The sequence below is a fragment of the Myotis nattereri genome (assembly GCF_964212035.1).
Source record: "Myotis nattereri genome assembly, chromosome: 1".
In the NCBI taxonomy this organism is placed as follows: domain Eukaryota; kingdom Metazoa; phylum Chordata; class Mammalia; order Chiroptera; family Vespertilionidae; genus Myotis; species Myotis nattereri.
The window spans coordinates 109,775,188-109,800,161 of NC_138075.1; the positions used below are offsets into that span (position 1 = coordinate 109,775,188).

The following is a 24,974-nucleotide window of genomic DNA, read 5'->3' on the forward strand; positions in this document are numbered from 1 at the left end:
ACTTCACGTAAGCATCTCGCAGCCTACGTGATCGCACAGCCTTCTGGGAGTTGTAGTCCATTTCTTTGCTTTGTGGTAGTTGTAGTCCACTCAAGGGAATTCAGCCGCCAAACCCAGGCTCACCGTTCTTGATTTTTCTGGTGCTCTCACCTGGGCTTCGTCTAATTGCCCAGCCTCCTCACTCCACACCCCATCCCACACATAAACACTGCTCATCGTGGGGCATTTAATACTGAATACTTAGCAAGCCTCTTCTGTTTTAAGTGCAAGGGTTACAGAGATAAATCAGACGCATCCCTGCTCTTGAGACAAGCAGAAACACAGAAAATTACAGAATAAGGTCGCCCACGAAGAAGCAGAGGGGTGTAAACACAGAGGCAGGTAAACCATCTCAGAGGAGTCACTCGGGATGAATCCTGAAGGATGAGCAGGTGCGTAGACTACCAAAACAGCAGTCCATATGGTGTTCGCGGCATGGCAACAGGAAGGCATCTGGAGCAAGCAGGTGGAGGCAACTTTGCCCCGGAGGCTGTTCAGTCAGCTGCCAGTTTCCATCATGAGAGTTGGGTGGGGCCCTCGGTGCTCTTCCTCTGCCCTTGCCTGCAGGGACTATCTGGACCAAACTACCCCTCCCCCACTAATCCAGCCTTCTACTTCCTCCTGCAAACCACCCTACCTCCACACCCCACAGCCCACAGGTGAGGCTCCACACAGGCCCAGATGAAGACACATGACACAGCAGGATACACAGAGCCAAATGTTCCCATTTATTATGGTTCACTCAGTTACCACAGACACTCTGGCTCAAGCAGGTCAACTGCCAGATGGAGAATGGTCTATGTCTCCCAGAAATAAGAATACAAAAACAGGTCACTGGCTGCAAATCTGAGGATTCAAAAAACTGGCATGGGCTTCTTCCACCCCACCCCCCAGACCATCCTGCAGAGATGAATCTGTGCCCAGCCCCATTTCTCATACTAGATCTTTCACCAGAAAAGTGCTTAGCTGCCTGGAGATGCAGCATCCAAGGGCCTGGACAAGCTCAGCCACACACAAGTAGCAGGCCTTCCAAGGACAGTCAGGCATGGTCACATAGGTCTTGGGCCAGGACAAAGGAAAGGCAGGAAGAGAAGGAAATTGACTGGAGGTGGCAACCAGCAGGTCCTGGATCCTGGGCTTGCAGCTAGACCACAGGCCTTTCTGAAGCTACCACAGAGACTAAGAGAAAGGGAGCCAGAAGTCTGGGCTTGGGGAGAAGACAGGGAAGGAAGAACCTAGACCTAGTGTACTATGGGCTGTAACAAATGCTTTTTGGAGAGAAAGTGGTAGAGGAGAGAGCCAATCACACTCTGGCCCAAGCCTAAGGGACCATTAGAAAGAGAACTTCCCAGAGGCCCTGGCTCCCTTATAGGAAAATTTAGTGCTTGGAGCTCAAAGCTCAGGATCATAACTGGAAGCCCAGGTGCTGGGTTCCAAGCTGGAGCCAGTCCACAATGGCCAAGCAGGGTTTGGTTCTTCAGGCCAAATACCCAGGTAGGAGAAGGGAGAGTAGGAAATGAGCAGCTACTCCTTGAGTGAGAATCCACTCCCCTCCAGGCCTCAGAAAGCCAGGGTCTTTACCAGCAACATTCTCATAATGCTTGGAGCAGAATAGCCCTATAACCCTGAAATCACTGTCCTGGAAGAGAAAGGGGTTCTGGCAGGGTGAGGAAGAGCCAAGAACCAAGGCTAGTAGGCAGAAGGTAGCAAGTTATCTTGATGTGAAAAAACAAGCAAAAGCCAGAGAGGCTCCCTTCCCACCAATACTAACCTGAAATCCCATTCCAGCCATTGAGCCTGCTGAAAAGATTGGCCCTTTGCTTCTTCCTGGGCCCTAAGTTCAAGTACCCAGAACTGCCCTGTGACCAAGAGCAAGTTGGCAAGGGGGAGTCATGCAGCACTCTCAATGGGCCATGCCTGCCCTCTCCTCTGATCTTCCCTCCAGGCCCAGCCCTCTGAGCCTATCCCTTCTACCAGAAGCACACAGAACAGCTACTGCTGCCAGGAATCCAATGGTCGGTCACTCAGAGAGACACCTAGTACCTCCCTGCAGGCTTGAACCAGCCAGACCTCACCCAGGAAACAATAATTATTTACATGTCCTCTACTTCAGCTGTACCTTTGCCTGAACACCACCCAATTCTTCAGGGAAGGCAGGGTAGGGTGGCAGCATCAGGCCACAGCAGCTTGGGGTTTGGGGAGAGACCTAGGCAGAGGGGCTCGAGGGGTCTCTTGGAAGAGAAGCAGGGGAAGCAGGATAGGAAAAAGAGGAGCCTGCCTCTACAGGCTTAGCTCTCAGAGTCAGGAGGATGACCCTGCAATGCCATTCCCTGCGAGACAGGTGCCCAAAGGGCTCTGCACCAGTGTGCCCTCCCACATCAGAGCTAAGGCTCAGCATTCCTATCTGCTTCTTTGATCTGGGAATGGGCTCAGTCTCAGGAGCAGATACTACTGCGACATTCAGCATTGGGGAAGACAAAGAAAAACCACATGGGGAAGAGAAAAATCCTGGGCAAGAGAATAGACCACAGGGAATGTGACAGCAGAAAGAGAGGAGGGGAAGGGTACTCAAATTAGGAGCAAGGAAAGATCCCCGGCCTGTCCCACCCTCCCACCCACTACCACCACTACCAAGAGTGCTAAATAGTGTCACTTCCCAATAAGACCAAAAGTGGAAACAGTTTCAACTCATAATCCTGGGGAGGGGGCCAGGCTCTCTCGGCTATGCCTCCTGTCCCATGAGGGGTCCTTGGGCCAAGGTCAGAGGGAATAGCCAGATGGAGGGTGGGCGGCTGATTTAGTTCTAAATATACATCTAGCACCACAACAGAGACCTCCACTGCACACTACTTTACATGGGACATGGACACAACTACTACTGCAACATGGGGCAGTTCCATGTGCAGCCTATAGCTCTCAGAATGCTCAGAGCAAAATCCAAAGGGGCAGGGGATATATATATTTTTTTCTTTCTTTCTTTTTCTTTGTACAAAGAGGAGAAAAGGAAAGGGAGAACCTTGCTTGGTCACCACAACAGATTATGTGACTTGAGCCCCATTCCATCATCCCCCAGCCCTGCCTCCCAGTAGGCTTGGCTGGCTCACATCTCATTAGAGTATGTGTAGTTGGGGGTGGCAGAATATTGAGTCTGCGGCTGATTCATGGCACCCTGGGCTGCCCCCATGGCTGCATTCTGGGCTGCTTGCTGCACGTGTGGGTTCTTCCATGCCCCCGTGGTCCACTCCTCCTGAGCTTTGCTGAAACTTCCCCCACTGCCCCGGTAGAATTTATGAACCTGGAGGAGGAGGAGCACAAGGAAGAGTTAATCAAAGCTAGTCCCCCCTCCCACCTGTGCTCTGTGCATCAGGAGCAAAGTCCACCAAGCCATTCCACAGTTAGTCCCTGGGGAAACTTCTGGGTCCTAGCCCCTTTCCAAAGCCACCCCCTATGACCCTTGAGGTAACCACGTACCATGCTGAGGGCAATGAAGGAAAAGACAGCCACAACTGTGAACATGATGGTGGGAATGAGCATCACCACCGCTGAGCCAACGTTTGTTCCAAAGAAGGAGATGGTGGCAATCCAGCCGCTGTAGGAAGAGGCCAACTGTGAGGCTACCCAGCACGGTGAGGGTTATCCAGGAACCACCCCACTATATACTGGAGCAAGGGACCATCTCATTGTCACATGGAGAGACCATATTATTGGGTGCAAAGGGACCATCTTACTTATACCCAAAGGGCCTATGTCAGTGGTTCAGGAAGAGTCCTCCCCATGGCTCAGACATAATGCTTCTTTTCCTTGGGTTCTCCCATGATTTTTGACACTCAGCCCCCAGAAACCACTGTAAGGTCTTCTTCTCCTCAAATGCTATGGCTGTGTCTACTCCAGTAGCTTGAATCCTATCATACTTTCTATAATTCATAGTGTCCTCCCAGGTCAGACAGCTTAGCATATGGAGGTAAGCAAAAGACATTAACAAGGTGCCACCTATGCTAGCCATGGGTCAGTCCCAGATACCTCAGTCTCTTACCAGATGCCCCAGCCTGGGATGCCCACAGCCTGGATGATGCTGATGACCAGCTGTGCCATGAAGGTGAAGAAGAATGCCATGAAACTAAAGGAGCTGTCAGTCCTGCAACAAAGGAGATGGCTCCCATCAGCTGGGCAGAGGGCTAGGGATTCCCTGCCTTCAAGGTCCCCAAGCCCTTCCAAGTTTAAGTGAGTACACAATGGACAGAAGATAGTCAAAAGCCTTAAATGAGAGGCCAAAATGGGACAGTGTTTAACTATGGATCTTTGCAGGATTCCATGTTAGGTCTGTGTGTGCAGCATTACATAGGGAGACATCTCTTCATGAATGGACCACCCACTGGTACATTGGTTGTTGGCCCAACTGGCACAAAAATAGATGGGCCCATTGTGGCAGGAATAAATGACCCCATTGTCAAGAGGATGGACAATTCCATTGGCACCAATACTGCTAGCTCCACTGGTACATGGATGGATGATCCTATATGCTTAGAGACAGAAAGTCCCACTGGCACTAAAATGGACACCCTATTGGCACCAAGACAGTAATTTAATTGGCACATAGTTAGATGGTCTGGTTGGCAAAGACATTTGAGGCACCGGGGATACTACAATGGCACCAAGACAGGTAGCCTTGTTGGTACATGGATGAATAGTCCAATTGGTACAAAGATTGAAAATTCTATTTGACACCAAGTAGACACCCATTGGCACCAAGAGAGCTAGCCCAGCTGATACATGGATGGGTGATCTCTTTGGTACAGAGTTGGATGACCTCATTAGCACATAAATAGTATCACTAGAATATGGATGGCTAGTCCCACTGGTGCATGGATAGATGGTTCACTTGGCACTAAATCAGCTAGCCCTATGGGTACAGGATGAGCATCTCCACCAAGACAGGTGGCCCCACTGGCAACATTTAACATGCAGCTGCCTGGGGAAAGCAAAACTAAAATAGGCATGGTCTCTACTCTATGTTGCCCACACCTAAGGGCAGAGTGATGAAGAAAGGAACTAAAAGAAAGGCTCTGACTCCCAGCCCTCTCATCCCAGCCTTGAGCTCCCAGGAAGCCCAAATCTTACCTGGCAGTCTGAGCTGAGGGTGAATAGGGAAAGTAAGTTTGGGAGATGGCAAAAAAAAAAAAAAGTGAGATAATATGTAGAGAAGAGATGGGGAAGGTGAGCAAAGAGGCAGGGTTAGGAGCCGGGGTCAGCACCAACCACTTACTTGAAGGCCTTGTAAATGGGCCGAAACCAGCAGACGTAGGAGCAGGGTGTGAAGAGGATGAGCCAGAGAAAGGCGAGGCCAAAGTTGGTGGCTCCCCCACCTCCAATCAGCCACGCGAGACAGCCCACCAGGTTCACCGCCAGCGTGACGCTGTTCACTGCAGACCCAGGAGCACATGCACACACAGAGACATACACCAGACATGAACACAAACACCAGGCCCATGCAGAGATACATGAGCACCCAGACACAGATACATACACCCATAACTCAAGACATAACAATCAAACCCATGCAAACAGAGCAAGCAGAGAGATACGGACAGACAAATACACATGCATACCACATTTACACATATTCACACCCATAACCCATATCAGTGAACACACACACACACACACACACACACACACACACACAAGTACAGATTGTAAGAAAGAAGTCTGGGAGCTCAGACCACCCCTCCCACACCCAGAGAACAGTCTCCAGAGCAGGAATCCAGAGCCTCAGCCCAGCAAGTCCCATTGAAGGGCTCCAAAGCCTCAGGGTAGTAGAAATGCTCTTTTCCTTTTATTAATGACCTCAGCCCCTGACCCTGCCAGATCCACAGCAATTACCAAGGCCAAGGCATGGGAAACCCATCTTACATCTTCTCTTGCAAGGTAGGGGCACAAAAAGGGGAAAGTAAAAGGCCTTGTGGAAACATCTATTCAAGCCACTGTATAATCTGCCCTGTACTTAAATGGGGCAGGCAATAGTGGCTGGAATCTCAGTCTTTATCTAATCCATTTTTTAGACAACTATCATGCTACCCACTCCAAGAAGCCTTCCTTCACTACTGCAGCCTTACTCATGTCCCATCCCTCTGATCTCTCACAGACCTGGGTTGCTCTCATGGTTCCCTCAAGTACAAATCCCAGCCCATCAACCAGACTAGAAGCTCCCCAAGAACAATACCCAGGCTCCCCCTCCTCCGTGCCCACATAATTTAGCTGAACCTCAGAATCACAGTATCAATGAGTCACAGCCAGTCGGGACCTCAAAGACTCCTTCCTCATCTGATGCTGGCACTAACACACACCCAAGTCTTCTGACACAAGGTAATCCCTTCCTGGAACATTAGGCTGGATCCCTTTAAGGCTCCACAAAGACCTGCTGAATAAACAAAGGAAGAGGGGCTCAAATGGAGCTTCAAACACCCAGGCATATACTGTACTGGCTTCTGAATAGAGCCCTTAAGCATTATATACATTTCTTTGGGAGCAAAGCACCTGGCAGGCACCTAGAGAGGACTTAGGAAGATATTTATAGCCCTTAAATCCAGCTCCTGAATGAGATCTTCTCAGGGGCAGAATTTTCAGAGCCCAGGGTCAGGTGAAATGCTCCCCGTCTGCTCTGACAACACCATCACTCTGCAGGTACACCCATCTCGGGTCCCTTATAATAAGGATGAACATTTCTTCCTATGCATTCTCTTTCCTCCTTTCCTGTTTACTGCCCCCAAATTTCCTGGAACCTTGGTGTTCTTACTGATTTTATTTGCTCTTTACATAAACTAGACATTAACCTGTTTTAATATTGGTTTACACCTCTCTTCCCAGCCCCATCTCTCTCTAGCTCAGTTGATCTAGTTGCCTCTCCTGCAATTATTCTACCAGTTCTTCGGAATTCACATCCATTGACTTGGCCACTTTCTCTCTAGCCAAAAACTTTTCTCTATCTCCACTCTTCTCTTTATCTAGCTTAGATGCCATACTTCTTCCCTCCCCTGCCTTGTCATCTGATCACACTCACCCCGGATGAACACAACTCCCATCTGGACCTGAAGTGACTGTTACTAGGGAAAAAAAGCCTGATAGGACTATAAATTCACGGTAGTCAATCTCAAATGGACCCATGCATGGTCCATAAATTTTGAATAGTGTATCTACCCTGTGTTCACAAACATGCTGTCATTCTAATCCCAGTCTCCTCAAATCTCCTAACCCCACTTCTACATCCTATTTTAATGGAAAAATTCTCTTCAAAACATCTACAGAACTACCCACACCTGCCCCATCCCTTCTTTCTCTCATGTTATATGGGGGGGTGGGGGGGGGGCGGCGGGGAATGGCCCCAAAGGTCAAGCCAGGACTTGAAACTGAGTTTGTCTGTCCCCATATTCTTTCTACCATTCCATGAAGGACCTGTTGCAAAGGCAGTATTCTTTCTCACCTTCCTGGCACAATTAATCATCTCCCCACAGGTAAGTAGCTAAGTGCAGGACTGACTGAAGGCAACATCACATGTGGCAGACCCAGGTTAAGGTCACCCTGTGATGTCTGGTGTTCCCTGGGACTGGTACCCAGCATAGGACAGCCAGATTCCTCTCCTTGCACATGCCGAAAGGGTACCTATGACCCAGCCTGGACACATCCAAGTCTAATCCCCCTAAGATGATACCTTTCCCACCAACCTGCCACAGATCATCAGAAACCAGGGCCTTTACATACTTGACCTCAAAATCTTAGAACATGAGAAGTTCTAAGAGTCCATACAGAGCTCTACGTGGAACCACAGCAGTCACTGAAACAACACCCTCTTCTACAAATGAGAAACCTGCTTCTTGGAAAGTGGAGCAACCAGCCCAGCTTGATCTCAAAGAAAGCAAGAAAAATGAGGCTTAAGGGAAGAACCCTCTCCAAATCCAGAATCCTGAGGTTCCCTAGAAAACTACTCCAGTGGGAAAGGAAACGGAGAGCAAGAGACAAGGACCCTTATCCAAATGGCCTGTGAATGGGAGACGGGGGTTGGCGGGAGGGGAGGCTAGATCTTGGGGTTGAGGAAAGCTGAGGCCCGGCTGGGGAGTGGGCCCTGGAAGCAGCCTTTGGGAGTGGGGGGTGGAGAGTTCCTGGCCCATGCAGATGCTGCAAGTGGAGCTAAAAGACAGCCAGCCTGTGGGTACCCCACCCGCATGCCCCACCTGGATCCCCCTCCATAGCACTCACACATCCAGAGGTAGTAGAGTCGCTTGGTCATGCTGAGGTGCTGGGGAGGGATGTCTGCCTCAAAGTCTTGGTAGAAACATGGCTTCAGTGGGATGAATTTGGGCAGTGGTGGGAAGTTGTTCACTCTTTCTGTGGGTAAAGCACATCACATGTCATCACCTTGAATGTTCTCCTCCCCGACAATCCAATAGCGTCATGCTTTCCCTGGCCTAGGCTGCCCTGAAGGCCTGTAACCATAGGCCACTTTGCTATCCTTACCCAACAAACCTTGCTTCCTCCAGGATGTGTGGTTCCCAAAGTAACCAAAGGCCCCGAGGTAGTGTCACTGCCTCTCAGAAGAAAAACAGTAAATACTGTCCATCAGGGGTTCAGCATTCTCCTCAGCAGGGAGCCAGTTTCAGGCAGAAGTAGGAGGGGTTAGTCTGGAAATGGGGGTTCTAGCCTCAACTCCAATATTCTGCTCTTGAGCAAGTCACTACCCCTCTCTAGATCTCAGTTTATCCAGTGGGATGAGGGTTGAGCTAAATAGTCCCTAAAATTCCCTGCAGCTCTGTCATTCTGTACCTGAACCTTGGGAAATCAGACAACTCAGAAACCAGAAGGACCAGGTCTCAGAGTATTAGAGAGCAATGGTGACAGAGGGGTCAGGGACTTTGCCACCCATGCTGCTCATCAGTCCAATGGCCAATAGGACCAGGACATCAGGATGCTTGATCCCTGTTCCCCAGGGTCAGAGATCTGATAGAGGGCTAGACAGTGTCATTTTCAGGGTCACCGATAGACAGGCCCAAGTGGGGAACCAGGGAAAACCTCGGGACGAAAGGACAGAAAGAACCTGACCTCCAAATACTAGGGAAGATAAGGGGACTAGGAAGAGATCCAACCACCCTATGCTTACTTGAATGTCTTGCCCACATGGTCTGTCCTCTCCTTACCTGCCATGATGGCACCAGCTGGCCCAGCCTCTTTGTTCTGAACTGGAAGGAAAGAAAAGCCAGAGAAGGATGAGGATCATGGTCCATCCTAACGAGATCCTTTTCTCAGCTCCAGCCGGGATGCTCCCTGGGGCCAGGCCCTGTTCACACTCTTACAGTGGGATGAACCCAATGGAGGCATCTCCCACCTCACAGAGCAATCATCCCACCAGCTACCTCCTTCCACATGGCACAAAGTCTAACCACAGAAAACCCCATTCAAGGATAGGAAAGAAACCTAGAATGGGACCATGCAGGGAAAGGCAAGTGACAGAAAGGGCTGGGGGTACTAGAGACTTCTGAAAGAGGAAATTCTATCCCTTGACGCTGAACACAGCAGAGCCCTGGCCTCAGTCATAGGCTGGGCTCCTCTTCCTCCTGCCTTTGCCTTTGGTTATTTGTTCACTTATTGGGGATTTATAATCTGTCAGGCACTGGGGAAAAAGCATGAATAAGAAAGATGTAGTCCCTGCCCTTGAATGAAACAGTCAATAACCTCTGCAGTAAACAATATAAAAGGGAAGGATGGCTGCTATGAAAACATACACAGCATATATCAAGGTGATCTAACCTGGTCTGGAGAGTCGGAAATTAAATATAATCAGTAAGAGGTGACCTGAAGACCACAGAGGAGCTGCTCAGGGAAGGGCAGCCTTCTGGGCAGAGAGGAAAGCTCACAGAGATCCTGATGCAGGATCTCTCGCTTTTAAACAAGGGAAAGAAGGCCACTGTGGCCAAGGTAGAGTGCAAATGAGGAAATAGCAGGAGTGTAAGGCTGGAGAGATGAGGTAGGCAGGGAGTGATACTTGAGGCCCTTAGGAGCAAGTACGAAGGGGCCCTGAGATGGACTTGGGAATTGGGGAGAGAGAGGCCATCAAGATTTCCTGCCAGCACTAGCCAGTTAGGCTCAGTGGATAGAACCTTGGCCTGAGAACTAAAGGGTCCCAGGTCTGATTTTGGTCAAGGATACATACCTTGGTTCAGGCTCGATCCCTGGCCCTGGTCTGGGTGTGTGTGGGAGGCAACCAATCAATGTGTCTCTCTCACATCAATGTTTCTCTCTGCCTCTTCCACTTCCTTCCACTCTCTCTAAATATCAATGGGAAAATATCCTCGAGGGAGGATTAACAAAAAACAAAAAGAAGATTTTCTGCCAGCTTCCACACTGGGGGAAGGGGGCGTGTTAACAGAGAGCCCCATCATAGGAGGCAATCCATGAGAAAAGATGCAGGATCCTCGGGAAGACAAATAGCTGCCACTGACTTGCCACGTCCTAGGTGTTGTGAGACCTCCAGACAGGCTGCTTTGTAGGCGATGGGGATATTCCAGTTGGAAGTTTCAGCAGGGGGGCCTGACTGAGACATACATTAAGTGAGTTGAGGCTAAGGAAGTGAATGAGCAATCCACTCGCTAAAACAGTAATTGGTGGAGCTACAATGCACAGCCAAACTCAGAAAATGGTCTATGACCAAGTGCTAAAGCAATGCAACATTTAAAAGTTGGATAGAGCCTGACCAGTGTTGCTCAGTGGTTGAGCGTCGACCTATGAATCAGGAGATCAGGGTTCAATTCCCAGTCAGGGCACATGCCCAAGTTGCAAGCTCAATCCCTGGTGTGGGGAGTGCTGAAGGCAGTCTATCAATGATTCTCTCTCATCACTGATGTTTCTCTCTCTCTCTCTTCCTCTCCTTCCCTCTCTGAAATTAATAAAAATATATATTTTTTTAAAAGCTGGATAGAGATTTCTATAAAGTTTAAAAACAGGCAAAAAAAAATCTATGGTGTTAGTGCTGGTTACACAGAGGTGTTGGTTTTCTGAAAATTCATCAAGTTTACAATTATGATTTGTGTACTTTCCTATTTGTTATATTTCAATTAAAAGTTTGCTTTTATTTTTTTTTGTTTGTGGGGTTTTTTTGTTAATTCTCGCCAGAGGATATTTTTCCATTGATTTTTAGGAAGAGTGGAAGGAGAGGGAAAGACAGAGAAACATCGATGTGAGAGAAGCACGTGGATTGGTTGCCTCCTGCACAAGCCCGAGCCCTGACCAGGGCTCAGGCCGGGGAAGAGCCTGCAACCAAGGTACGTGCCCTTGACCAGAATCGAACCTGGGACTCTTTGGTCCACAGGCCGACGCTCTATCCACTGAGCCAAACCAGCTAGGGCTAAAAGTTTGCTTTTAAAAAAGAAAAACCCTCCTAGAGCTCCAGTCATATTTCTCTGGATCCAATGAAAAGTATGGGCAATTATAATCTTTTGTGGCCCCTTTGTGATGAAATCAAATACATATATAAAAACCCAAAACATATACCACAAAAGGAAAAAAAGACAAGCATGATAGGGACCCACATGAAATGATACCCTTACACAGCTGCATTAATTGTAGCATTGTTTGTAAAACCGAAAGATTAGAAACAATCTACATTATTAAAGGGGACTGATTAAATAAATGGTACAGTCATAAAATAGACTGCTCTGCAGCTATTTTTAAAAAAATACTGATATGGCCCTAGCCACTTTGGCTCAATGGATAAAGCATCGGCCTGCGGACTGAAGGGTCCTAGGTTCTATTTTGGTCAAGGGCACATGCCTGGGTTATGGGCTCGATCCCCAGTAAGGGGGCGTGCAGGAGGCAGCCAATCAATGATTCCCTCTCATCATTGATGTTTCTATTTCTCTCTCCCTCTCCCTTCCTCTCTGAAATCAATAAAAATATTTTCTTTTAAAATTATTTTAAAAATACTGATATGGAAAGACCTCCACAATTACTAGTCATTGAAAAAAATGCGAGATGTTGAACAGTCTATATAATATGCTACCTTTCACATTAAATAAAAGGGGGAGGGGGCCTTGGCCAGGTGGCTCAGTTGGTTGGAGTGTCATCCTGTACATCGAAAGGATGAGGGTTCAATTCTGAGTCAGGGCACATACCTAGTTTACAGGTTTGATCCCTGGGGCGCGTATGGGAGACACCAATCAATGTTTCTCTTTCACATCAATGTTTCTTTCTCTTTCTCTCTCTCTCTTTCTCTCTCTCACCAATAAACATGTCCTCATGAGAGGGTAAATAAATAATTTTTTAAGAAAGAAAAAAACAAAATACAGACAAGTATAAATAGTATGCCACCTTTTATGTAAGAAATAAAGAGAAAGAAGAAAATGCATATTAATTAGCTTATTTTTGCAAAAGAAACACAGGAAGAATAAACCAGAAACAAATGACATGGTAACCTACATGATGGAAGGGCTGGGAGGAGTCATGAAACTACTCTAGGTAAAGATTTTTACATATTTTTGTACATACAATGTCTTACATATTCAAAAACTTACACCAGAAATAAACCCTAACGTTGAAATAAACAAAAACAAATGAGCTGTCACACCATGGAGAAAAGAATTAGCCACGTAACTTGTCACAGTACTCTCTGTTCTCTCAGAGAGATATAGCTCAAGGACAAAAATCACTGGAAAAACATCTTATATATTAACAGGTTTTCTGTTACTGTTGGTACCGATGTGGTGATTCTGAAACTTTGTCATGTGTACTATAGGAGAAAGCTATGAGTAAGTGTGTGTTAATGGGAACCTGTTTTCACTGTTAGAGTATGAAGACAATATGGAATGTGGGAAGGTAAAAGAGAGCCCAGTGATGTTGGATTTGAATTGGAGGTATCAGTAAGAATGCATGACTTAAAAAATATCTATGGCTGGTCCCAAACCAAATACAAGGTTAGCCTAGAACAGTGGTCGGCAAACTGCGGCTCGCAAGCCACATGTGGCTCTTTGGCCCCTTGAGTGTGGCTCTTCCACAAAATACCATGTGCGGGCGCGCATGTACAGTGCGACTGAAACTTCATGGCCCATGCGCAGAAGTCGGTATTTTGAGGAAGAGCCACACTCAAGGGGCCAAAGAGCCGCATGTGGCTCGCGAGCCGCAGTTTGCCGACCACTGGCCTAGAACATCTTGTAGTGCCAGAAACGAGTTATTCAATGAATGGAGGCATGTAAAAAGGACACCAGTCTGAAGGGGTACCACCAGCCAAATTTGGGACCATTAAGAGTATCAAAAGTAATAATAAAATAATATAATGTACTGATTTTTTAAAAATAATTTGTGAGTCCAAAGTGACACTCTTATTTTTAAAAGAGAGGGGAAAAGAAAAAAAGAAAGCTCTCCTTTGCAGAAGAATGCTAGCTATGAATGTAAAAGACTCTCCCAATTTTGCAATCACTAAGGAAATAGCTGATTCAGGCAAGGATCATCAATAAATGCTAAGCCTTTCACTGGGTGAAAGATTGTTCACAGAGAGTCACAGAGTCTCAAAGTACTAGGCCAAAGATGACCGAATTACAAAAGGAAACAGGCACTTATCCTGTGAAGAAAGCTAGAGAAGCCACCTTAACAAGATGATCAAACTAAACCTCACCAATAATGAGACAAATGGACATTATGGTCTCCCAATGTGAGGCAGGGAGACTGCACAGCATCACCTGTATAGTATTCAGGCCCCACAACGTTTAACCTGAATCTAATCATGAGGAACAGTCAGACAAACCCAAATTGTGAAGCATTCTAAAACCTACAATGACCCAGACTGTTATAAAAAAAAGCCAACATCTAAAAAATAAAAAAAAAGACAAAGACAATTTTTAAGAGATAAGGGATTTTCTAAACTAATGGAGACTAAAAATACATGGCAATGGAAACCATTGTGTGAACCTTGATTAAGGGAAATACTATAAAGAACATCACTGAGGGAAAAAAACATCACTGGAGTAACAAAGGAAACTTGAATATAGACTCTAAACTAGATAATATTGTGCCTATGTTACATTTCTAGAGTGGGATAATAGTATCAAGGTTGTAGGACATGCCCTGTTCTTAGGAAAGATGTGTTCAAGTGTTTAGGGAAAAAGTATCATGATGTCACTTCAAATAGTTCATAAAAGAAGAAATGATAAAGAGATAGATATAGACAGAATCAAAGCAAATGTAGCACATGTTCACAACTGGTGAATCTGGGTGAAGCTATATACAGTAAAAAGTGCCCCTTCTGTGGCCTTTCACCTGGGTATACGGTAACTGCACAATAAAGCAATTCACATTTAATATTATTATTTCAATAGGAGACCTCTTTTATCTAATGTAATTGAGACTAAAAGTTGGTCAATTAAACAAAAAGTCAGAAGTCTCATTTAAAATAGGTATTTGGCCCTACCTGGTTTGGTTCAGTGGATAGAGCGTTGGTCTGTAGACCAAAGGGTCTCAGGTTTGATTCTGGGCACGCACCTTGGTTGCAGGGTCCTACCCGGCCTGGGTCCTGGTCAGGCGCATGCAGGAGGCAACCAATCAATGTGTTTCTCTCACATCAATGTTTCTCTCTGTCTTTCCCTTTCTCTTCAACTCTCTCTAAAAGATCAATGGAAAAATATCCCCGGGTGAGGATGAACAAAAATAAATAAATACATACATACATACCTGCTCATTATTTAAGAAAAATAAATAAATAAAGTTATATGTATTTCGTCTGACTGGTGTGGGTCAGTGGCTAAGCATCGACCTATGAACCAGGAGCTGACAGTTTAATTCCTGGTCAGGGCACATGCCTGGGTTTTGGGCTCAATCCCTAGTAGGGGGTGCACAGGAGGCAGCTTATCAATGATTCTCTCTCATCATTGATGTTTCTATCTCTCTCTACCTCTCCCTTCCTCTCTCTGTAATCAATAAAAATATTTTTTAAAGTGTTCCTTTCAATATTTCTTCAACTTCAGCATGCAAGTTGAAAAATATGAATGTCAGTCATGGGTGGGTTATAACACATTGAATGAAAATAATGTACAAGTCTAGGGTGACATACAAAAGAAAGAGAGAGAGGAAAGGAAAAGTTCTAATAATAGAAAGAATCACAGAATTTTTTAAAAAATCACCATTTTTAGCCCTTGTATGAGAACTGATACAAGCAAGGATGATCAATGGCTGTTAATAAGAGAATCACACAGTTTGAGTACCACACCCTAGATTAGTTATAAATCACAACAGAGAAAACGTGGTTCAATAATGAGAAGATCTGGCAGACCAAGTGACCAAATTTAGCATTTCTGGTAACGGGACCAAAGGATATCATGCATCTCCTGACACACAGAAAGACACAAGATCATCTATGTAATGTTGTTGCCAAAATGTTTACTTTGAAAATAGTATGAAAAAATACCCTGAAAAATCCAGATTGTGGAAAATTCTCCAAGACAAATGTTAATGTCGTGAAAGACAAAAAATTGGTAGGGGGACTCATCTAAATTAAAAGAAGACTTAAGAGACACACAGCCAAATGCAATGAATGATCCTTTAGTGAATCCTAGAATTTTAAATCATAGCTCTAAAGGACATGTTTAGGACAAGTAGAGAAAACTGAAAATAGATTGCATAGTAGATATTGTTATTCAGTGTTAAATTTCTTAGGTGTTGTGGTTACCTAGGAGAATATCTTTGTTCTTAGGAGATACATGCTGAAGTATTTACAGGTACAGTGTCTTGTCTGCAACTTACTTTCAAATGGTTCTGCAAAAAAAAAAAAAAAGATAAATAGGTAAAGCAAATGTGAAAAATATTAATAATTGATGAATCTAGGTGACATACCTTAGTATAGGTGTTCATTGCACTGTTCTTTAAACCTTTTTGTAGCTTTGAAATTTTTCAAAATAAAATATTGAGGGGAAAATATATACACATACACACAGGATGGGGCAAAAGTAGGTTTAGAGTTGTGTGTATGAGAAACACTGAGTTTATTCTTGCACTATTATTTATTAATCATTGTGTTATTTTCCATATGAATAACTGTAAACCTACTTTTGCCCCACCCTTATGTATTTGGTAATAGATACTCAAAGAATCTCTAGGATATCAAGGGGGAAAAATGTGGCTCCGTGGGGGACAGAGAAACTGAATACATGTGGAGCAAGTGGGGAAAAAGAATTGTTACTATGTATCTTTAGACTATCTACCCCAAGACACCATGGATTTTAAGAGAGAGTGTTAATTTTATTTACACACACAAAATAATACTGCCAAATTGTAATTTTAAGATGCCCAAAATTTTAAGACACGGACATTAAAATGTTTTCTGAAATATCAAAATGTTCATTTTAGTACTGATGAAAGTTGGGACATCTTTTCAAATTATGAATCATGTGAATGTACTTATTACCTGTTTGAAAAAACAAATGGAAAAAAAGTCAGGCAAAAGAGGATAAGCTGGCAAAGAATGAGAGGAAGCAACTGATGAGGCAGAAGAGAGTGGAGTCTCCAAAGTCAGTAGACAGTGAACAAATACCACAGCAGGAAAAGGACTGGGCTGAAAATGTTCATTATACTCAGTAACAACAAGTCATCTGTGATCCCAAAAAGAATTGTTTTGGAAGGTTGGGGATCAGAATGGCAGCCAAATTAGATCTATAGCCGAACAGGTAAGCAGGTGTAGATAGCTCTTTGAAAAAGGGTGCCTATGCCTAGGAAGAGAATAGAGAGAGATAAGGCACTAGCTAGGTGGGACATAGGGTCCAGGAAGAGATATGGCTGATGGTTGTTTAAAATGGAAATAAATAAGCTAGAGATGTGAAGGATCCAGGGAAAAAGTTGCAATTACAATAGATAGAAGTTAACCCTTTAAATAGGAGAAGCATGGGACCCAGTGCAAGGAGGTAAGACAAGCCTCAATCCTAAAAGGTAGGAAGGAGAGCATGATGCAAGCAGATGCAGGCAGGCTTAAGGCCTTGGAAAGGAGAGTGAGAGTCCCATGTATCTGCTTCAATTTTTTCTGTAATATTGGAGTTGAGAGGGAGGAAGTCAGAGTAGAGGATCCAGCTAAGTTCATGAGCAATTACAACACAGCCTGAGAAGTGCTCTGGGAGAGCAAGTACAAAAAGCTGTAGGAACATAGCAGAGCACCTCCTTTATTTGACCTGGAGGAACCAGGGAAGGCTTCATACAGATGAATCCTGAAGGATGAGTAAGAGATGGCTAGGGAAAAAGAGAATCAGGAAAACAGGTGTGAAGATCAGGAGACCAACAGCCTAGTATATTCAAGGAACAGAAAAAAGTAGAGCCAAGAAGTGGGAGGGACAGAAAGCCAAAAATAGGGTTGATAAGTGGGAGGGGCCAGGGTCATCCAGGCCTTGAAGGCCACGGGCAGGATTTGAGCTTTATTCTCAGAGTCCTGTCAGCCACTGAAGAATTTTATTCTTCTTCTTCTTTTTAAAAATATAGAGCCTTAGCACGGCCTGTGATGCTCAGTGGCTGAGCACTGATCCATGCACCAAGAGGTCACTGGTTTGATTCTGGGTCAAGGCACATGCCACAGGCTTGAGCTCCAATAGGGAGCGTGCAGGAGGCAGCCAATTGATGATTCTCTCTCATAATTGATGCCTCTATCTCTCTTCCTCTCTCTTCCTCTCTGAAATCACTTAAAGTATATTTTTATTTTATTATTTTTTTATTGTTTATTTTTTATTTATTTATTTTTTAAATATATTTTATTGATTTTTTACAGAGAGGAAGGGAGAGGGACAGAGAGTTAGAAACATTGATGATGAGAGAAACATCGATCAGCTGCCTCCTGCACATCTCCCACTGGGGATGTGCCCGCAACCCAGGTACATGCCCTTGACCAGAATCGAACCTGGGACCCTTCAGTCCACAGGCCGACACTCCATCCACTGAGTCAAACTGGTTTCGGCTAAAGTATATTTGTTAAAAGATTATGTTATTTGTTTTCTTTATTTTTTATCTTTCTTTTCTAATATTTCTACAATGGTCATATATCATTTTTGCAAAAAGACAAAGCCACTGGTTTAAAACAGCAGCAACTAGTGGAGAACATAGGGTTAGAAAGTTTTTTCCAGATAGGAGATGAGCTTATTTACAAGCTGGTACAGTTAGAAGGGAAAATAGCTGATGGACATTAGTATCTCAGGAGACAGAGGGCCAGCTTCCATAGCACAGAATAGGCATATTAGACTAGGATCCTTCCTTCTGCTGAGATTCAAGAAGTGGAAAAACATGGGTGTGGTTCCACTTCTCCCACAAACCCCCAATCACCCTTTCCATAAATAAAGGGTTTGGAGAGAGTAGCCCAGTTTGGAATACTCCTCCCATGAAATGGAACTAGGAGTTGTTGGGAAGAGGGAAAGGATTTTCTTTCTTTCTTTCATTCTTTCTTTCTTTCTTTCTTTCTTTCTTTTTTAATAATCACAAATTTTTTTACTTTTTTGCAATAATCATAAAATCATGCTGACCCAACATTTCATCATTTATTTATTATTTCTCATCTGATGTATTATTTACCTGTTACATTTTGATGTTCATTTGTTACTAATTAATTCCACTATGTCCTCCTCAGCCAATGGTGCTATGTCTTTCATTTAGTTAATATGATGTAGTTTCATAGGACAAACAGTAAGCATAATGCGTGTGGTAAGAGTAGAATAACTGTTCACTATTGTTAGGGAGCATGACCTTTGAGGATGTCTGGAAATCAGATCTTCCTTCAAAATTTGACAAATCATGAGTTAACTAATTGACAAATAATTTGAACTAAAGTGAAGTACTATCTAAATTTAAATAACAACTCTGTGTATTTGGCAAGGTTTCTCTATGCTATGACTAAGGTGTATGTAGCTATTTAATTGTTAATGTTTGGCCATGCCATTGGTCAACATTGGGGCTTAAATTTCAGGCCCTTGACACTCTAAACCAGGGGTGGGCAAACTTTTTGACTCGAGGGCCACAATGGGTTCTTAAACTGGACCGGAGGGCCGGAACAAAAGCATGGATGGAGTGTTTGTGTGAACTAATATAAATTCAAAGTAAACATCATTACATAAAAGGGTACGGTCTTTTTTTTTTTTTTTTTAGTTTTATTCATTTCAAACGGGCCGGATCCAGCCCGCGGGCCATAGTTTGCCCACGGCTGCTCTAAACACTCGGTAAGTCAGTGTTCTCCATCTTGCCTCCGGACCCTTACTTACGTCACTAAAGGAATACCTTTATCTTTCATTAGTATTCTTCTCTCTACCTTCCTCCTTTCTCTCAAGAGTCCCCAGTGATGAGGGAAAGGATTTCTAAAAAAAAAATGGTGTAGGGACAGCTGAGGCTGGGGACCCCGCATGGAAGTAGAACCAAACTGCTCTGGTATGTGAATTGCGACTTCTGCTGCTGGGTTGGGACACGCAGGCAAAGTGGCAGGTTAGTTGAGGGCATGGGCCAGAGAATGGTTAAAATCCTGGACTATGGGATCCAGATAAGACATAGAAGGTGTGATGCTCATCGTATAGAAAAAATGGAGGTATCAGAGAATGAGAGGTCTCTTTAGGGTCCCAAAGTAGGTAAAGTAAAAGTTGGACTGTGGTCAGAGTATACTGGAATTTAAGATTTCAGAGGTAATCACATGCCAATAATGACCACACTCAGGAGTACCTGGTAGAAAGGGTGGCAGGAGGAGGCACTGCCTCCCATGAGACAGTGGGATGTGGAGTGGGAGACTTGTCCAGCACTGAAGTCCTCCAAGAAAAACAAGGAAGAGAGACAGGGAGCTAACTGGGTAGTAACTGGATTCTAGGGGGCTTAAAGGAGGAGACTCTAATCCTGGCTCCAGCCTTACCTCTGTCCCTCGTCCCAGGCTATCTTCCAAAGGTGTGCCCATGGTTACAGAGAAGTCAGTGTAGCAGAGTATGGATGACACAGAGTGGGATAAGCCAGAGCTCATGGCCAGAGCACAGGGCAAGTCTGCTTCATTTGTATATGAAGGTTAGCCCAGAAAGAACTTAGGCTTGGGAGGGCTGCAGGAGGCTATGGTCACAAGAATGGAAGGCTCCAGGCTCCTCTGTTATTTCAGTGTGTGTGTGTGTATGTGTGTGTGTGAAAGAGAGAGAGAGAGAGAGAGAGAGAGAGAGACAGAGAGAGAGAGAGAGTGACAAAGATAGAGAGACTGACAGAGACAGAGAAAGAAATGAGTGGTCTCAGCAAACCAAATTTCTTGACTACAAAATGGGAAAAGTAGCAATTTTGTTCCTCAAAATGTTTTTGGTGATGGGTGAGGGTGCTATCTATAATAATAAAAGCATAATATGCTAATTAGACCGGACAGCCCAACGACCTTCTGGACAACGGTCCGGACGAAGCCGGGGCTGCGAGGGCTGAGCCCCTTGCATGAATTTCGTGCATTGGGCCTCTAGTATATATAGCAAAAGAACCTGAGAAAAAAATAAGATAGCAAATACTACCTGAATTTTGTTTTAAAAACCCAGATTATAATTTATTCCATTTCTTACTGTGAAGCTGGGAGAATAGAAGATCCCATAGTGGAGAGAGTGAGGCCCATGGCAAAGAGAAGAGACTCAAGCCTGGACTCAGATTAGGCCAGAGTCCTGGGGCTGGTTCCAGGGCTGCCTGTTGCCCAGCCCTCCCTCCTCCCCAGCATGAGCCCTTCATCCTTGGTATAGAAATGGTAATTTTCTTCCTGCCTGCCTAGAGCCCAAGATCGAAGTTTTTCCTTCTTGCTCAACCTCTGGTCCCCTTATCCCACCCCTAACTATGAAGTCCCAGAACTATGAGTCATGCTGAGAAAGTAACACTCTCCTGGCATTGCTATCACTGTCCTATGATGACTCTTTAGTAGCACCTGCTGAACCTGTGCCTAGCATTCAAGGCCTGTGCCAATCAGCTACAAACCTATCCCACTACCCTTTGCTTCTCTACTACAGGCTGACCTGCTTCCCACACAACCCAGTTTCATTCATGAGATCATGTCTATCCACCCCTCTGCTTGCAGTGCCCCTAAATAAGAGTCCTGCCAGCTCCTCTAAGTCCTACTGTTTTCTCACATCCTATCTCTCCTGGGAAACCTTTCAAATATCCCTGCTATACATCCTACTGCTTAAATTCTGAACCAGTTATTAGCCACCAAGTGGTCACTCATTCTCATCCAATCTCTTCCTCGGTCTCTCATGGATGGGCTTTCCAGAAGGAACCCAACACAGGGCAGGACACAGAGCACTGCCACCTGTGTTCCTGCTTAAGACCTGGATACCCTCCCAAAAGGTGGGAGAGGAGCAACTGAAGCCCTGCCCCAACTGCTAAGCCCACAGCTTCTGTCAGCCCTGCTGTCCCACCTCCAGGAAACCTTCACAGACTCCAGGCTATATCAGCAGGGAAGGAAGTGCAGCCCCTAAAGGAAATGTGAGGAGGAGCAGGGAGAGGGAGGTAGAGAGAGGAGAAAAGGAAAAGGGAGATTAACTGGGAAGGATGCTCTAAATTAGAAAAAGCAGCCTCCTCAAGGGTGGTCAGTACTTAATCCTATTATTTCATCCCTAAAGAAAGGTGCTGGCAAAAAGATGCCCAGAGAGAGGGACAGCCAGCCAGGGAAAGGACTCCATAAGCTTGTAGACCTAAGAAGACCCTCTTTCCGTGGCCCATTCACCAAAGAGACTCCTCTCTCAGCTTTGAGGACTTTGACTTCAGGTTCACCAAACCCAGATCAAATCTCAACTAGCAAGACTTGTGTAGCCTCCCCAGAAAAATCATTCCCACCAGTAATGCCCCTGAAAGAACCATCGCCCTCTTTCAAAGCCCTGCCCCTCAGAGGCAGAACCAGTAGCTGCAAAATTCTTTAGACTCCCCCACCCCATGGGCTCACAGGCAGGCTCCCCAACAGCTGTGCTTAATTCCCATCTCTATGCCTTTGCCTACCATTCCCCAGGAATCCCCTCTCTTCCCATCCAAATTTCACCTCCTCCAGGAAGTCTCTTATTCGCTGGCTCTTGCTCCCCTTTCTTCTTATGCTCCTGGTGTCCACCGGAAGGTCTGCCTGGCCCTCCCTAAACTACCCATCAGGGAGCTGGGGCAATTCTCAGTCTCTACTTGGTTCCCCTAACTCCCAGATCAAAAGCTCCCGAAGGCAGGGGAAGGGACGGGTTCCCAAACACCTCATCCTTATCCTCGTGACCGACTCCAGCCAGCGTTGGAATTAGCTACATGCGGCTCACCCAACACACCACCTCAGCTCTGGGGGACCCCAGGCTCAAGCCACTGCATCCCCCCCTTCCCCCGCAAACCCTGAGGCGGCTCAGACCAGCAGTCCAAAGGTCGGTCGCCCCTGGGAGGCGGGGGAGTAACAACCTGGGTCCACCAGCAGGCGCGCCTCTAGTGAGGAAGGACGCAAAGGATGCCACAGTTACCCCGCTTCCAGTCGCCCCCATCGCCTATGGCGTGCACCATCCCCAGGAAAGAGAACACCGGTTTCCAGGGGGGGATGGAGGGCCCAAGGCCCAGTCAGGCTCCAGAATCCAGAGGTCTGACGTCACCCAAGAATGCGGGTTTCCTCTAGGGAGCTAGGGATAGGGATGGTGGGAGCTGGAAGGCCTGGGAGAATCCGGGGCTCCAAACTGGAAAGGTGACCTCGACTCTCCACCTCTCCAGCATCTCGGCCAGCCTCCTGCATCCAAAGGTGAAGCGTAGTGGGTACAAAGTGGAGAAGGGGTGACCCCTGCCCCTCGCCCTGCGCCCAGCTTCCCTGCAAAGCCCTTCTCCGAGCCTTCAGGCGCGGACTCACCCGCTGCTGTAGCTCGGAGGCCGAAAGGCCGCGGCGCTGCCCAGAGCTGCGCTGCACCCGGCGATGCGGCGCCAAGCCCGCCGCAAGGTGCTCGGTCCTGGGAGCGGGGAGCGCGCGCCGCCCCTGACCGCAGCAGCTCTCGCGAGACTCCCCCTCCACTTCTAAGGCCTTTCTCCCTGCTCTCGCGAGAAAGAAGTCAGGACGCGCCCGCACGTTCCCGGAGCTATCCGAGGTCCTAAGTCCTGCGTGATCAGGGGCACGGCGGGGGCGTGGAGGAAGAAACCCAGGGGAGCCTGGTACCAGCAGTCGGAGCTTCAGCTTCTAAGTCTGTAAACTGGGGAATAACCCCCAAGCCGGTTCCAGAGGCCTCTGGGATTTATCAGAAAGGAGGAGTGAGAAAGTTTTGTGAACAGGAGAACATGGTGACTGATGAAGGTCCTTCAGATCCACATCCAAGGGGATGGAGGACAGAAGATCAGAGATGAGACATGAAGAGAGAGAGACATATGCACACGAGACACAGAAAGGCAAGAGGAGAGCCGTGGAGATAGACATACAGAAACTTGTAGAGAAAAAAGACATGGAAAGAGAGAAAGGGAAGAGAACATGATAAAATGAGATAAAAGATAATAGAAACAGCGCTGGCCTGTGTCGCTCAGTGGTTAGACCGTCGGCCCGCTCACTGAAGGGTGGTAGATTCGATTCCTGGTCAAGGGCACGTACCTGGGTTGCAGATTCGCTCGTGATGAAGGCAACCAGTGGATGTGTCTCTCTCACATGGATGTTTCTCTTCTTCCCTTCCTCCCTCCCTCCCTCCCTCCCTACCTTCCCTTTCTCTCTTCCACTCTCTCTGAAAAGCAATGGAAAAAAAAATCCTCAGGTGAGGATTAAATTAACCAAAAAAAAATTATTTTTAAGAAATAGGGACAGGAAGGCTACACAAAGGAATAGAGAGAAGCTTAGAAAGAGAAAGAAAAAGAATGAAAGAGACTGTGATATGCAAAGATGAACACCTAAAAAGAATAAAGACCAGCCTTGGGAGTTTGGCCAGTGCACCAGAAGGTCATGGGTTTGATTCCCAGTCTGGGCACATACCCAGGTTGTGGGTTCAATACGTGGTTAGATGCAGGAGGCAACTGATTGATGTTTCTCTCTCACATCGATGTTTCTCTCTCTCTCTTTCTCTTCCTCTCTCTCTCTAAAAATTAATAAAAACATATTTTAAAAGATAAAATAAATTAAAGAAAAATAAAAACCCAGAACTAATGATGGTTGAGAGATACCCACTTGGAGCGATGGGGCTGGGAGTAAAAGACAGGCTTTTATTGTGAGTGGTGCTTACAATGTAAACCTCCTGTGGGATTTCTTCAGTCAGGGCCATCCTCTGTCCTGCCAGCCAATGGTTTCTGCCCTCCACAGTGTCGTCTGCCCACACTACCCCAGGCCTGGAAGGGAGCCTCAGTGGGTGGGAGACACTGCAGGGATTCTTTGCCCAGAATAAGGGCCCATTGTTTGGCTCCAGCCTGTTGGGAGTGGGGTGGGACCTCACTCACACAGCTGGGATAGAAAGGGGGCAGGAGTTTTTAAAAAGGCAGACAAGAACTAGTGAGGGAGAGGGAAGAGAAGGGAGGGAGCCTCAGGGGTTGGAGAAGGTTGAGAGGCAAGTATAATCTAGCCACCAAGCCAATCAGGGGGAAGAGTCACAGGCTATGGGCAGGACAATGGGGTTCTGCTATTGATCCTGTCCCTGGTTCACCTGCATGGTCACTGCTCGCTATCCTTGTTGTAATACAAGCTTTAGCCTGTTTACAGAGCTGTAGGGAGGACCCAATGAGATGATGATTGAGAACCTGAAGAGGTTATCAAGCATGGTTTTTACAGAAGAGATGTTTGGAGTCCAAGTGGGCCTCAAGAAAGAAAAGTTCACCTGAACCTTCAGAAGAGGAGCCTGAGGACTACAGTGAAGCCTTCTCAGCTGTGGTAAGTGTCACATAGGCTCACATGCCATCCACCAAAGCATGTCTTATGACTAATGCATGGGTAATAGAAATGTCTTGGATCCACATAGAATTTACCGGAGATATCTTTCAGTTCATGCAGATTC

The 24,974-nt window shown here is 46.1% G+C and overlaps 1 protein-coding gene across 3 annotated transcripts; it reads right to left on the minus strand.

Annotated features, from left to right (window-relative positions):
• Window positions 1-744: 744 nt before the first annotated feature.
• Window positions 745-23,042, minus strand: SCAMP5 (secretory carrier membrane protein 5). 3 transcript variants are annotated; one of them, XM_081084668.1, is made up of 8 exons: window positions 22,871-23,011; window positions 15,737-15,822; window positions 9,225-9,266; window positions 8,290-8,418; window positions 5,303-5,459; window positions 4,073-4,174; window positions 3,511-3,628; window positions 745-3,334 (listed from the first exon to the last, which is right to left on the minus strand). In XM_081084668.1, the coding sequence occupies exons 3-8, from the start codon at window positions 9,229-9,231 to the stop codon at window positions 3,140-3,142; spliced, it is 708 nt and encodes a 235-aa protein (XP_080940794.1). In that variant the 5' UTR covers window positions 9,232-9,266; window positions 15,737-15,822; window positions 22,871-23,011; the 3' UTR covers window positions 745-3,139. The 3 variants fall into 3 exon arrangements, with proteins under 3 accessions (XP_080940794.1, XP_080940795.1, XP_080940796.1); XM_081084669.1 differs by lacking the exon at window positions 15,737-15,822 and adding an exon at window positions 10,238-10,618 and having other exon boundaries at window positions 22,867-23,004; XM_081084670.1 differs by lacking the exon at window positions 15,737-15,822 and having other exon boundaries at window positions 22,871-23,042.
• Window positions 23,043-24,974: the final 1,932 nt, after the last annotated feature.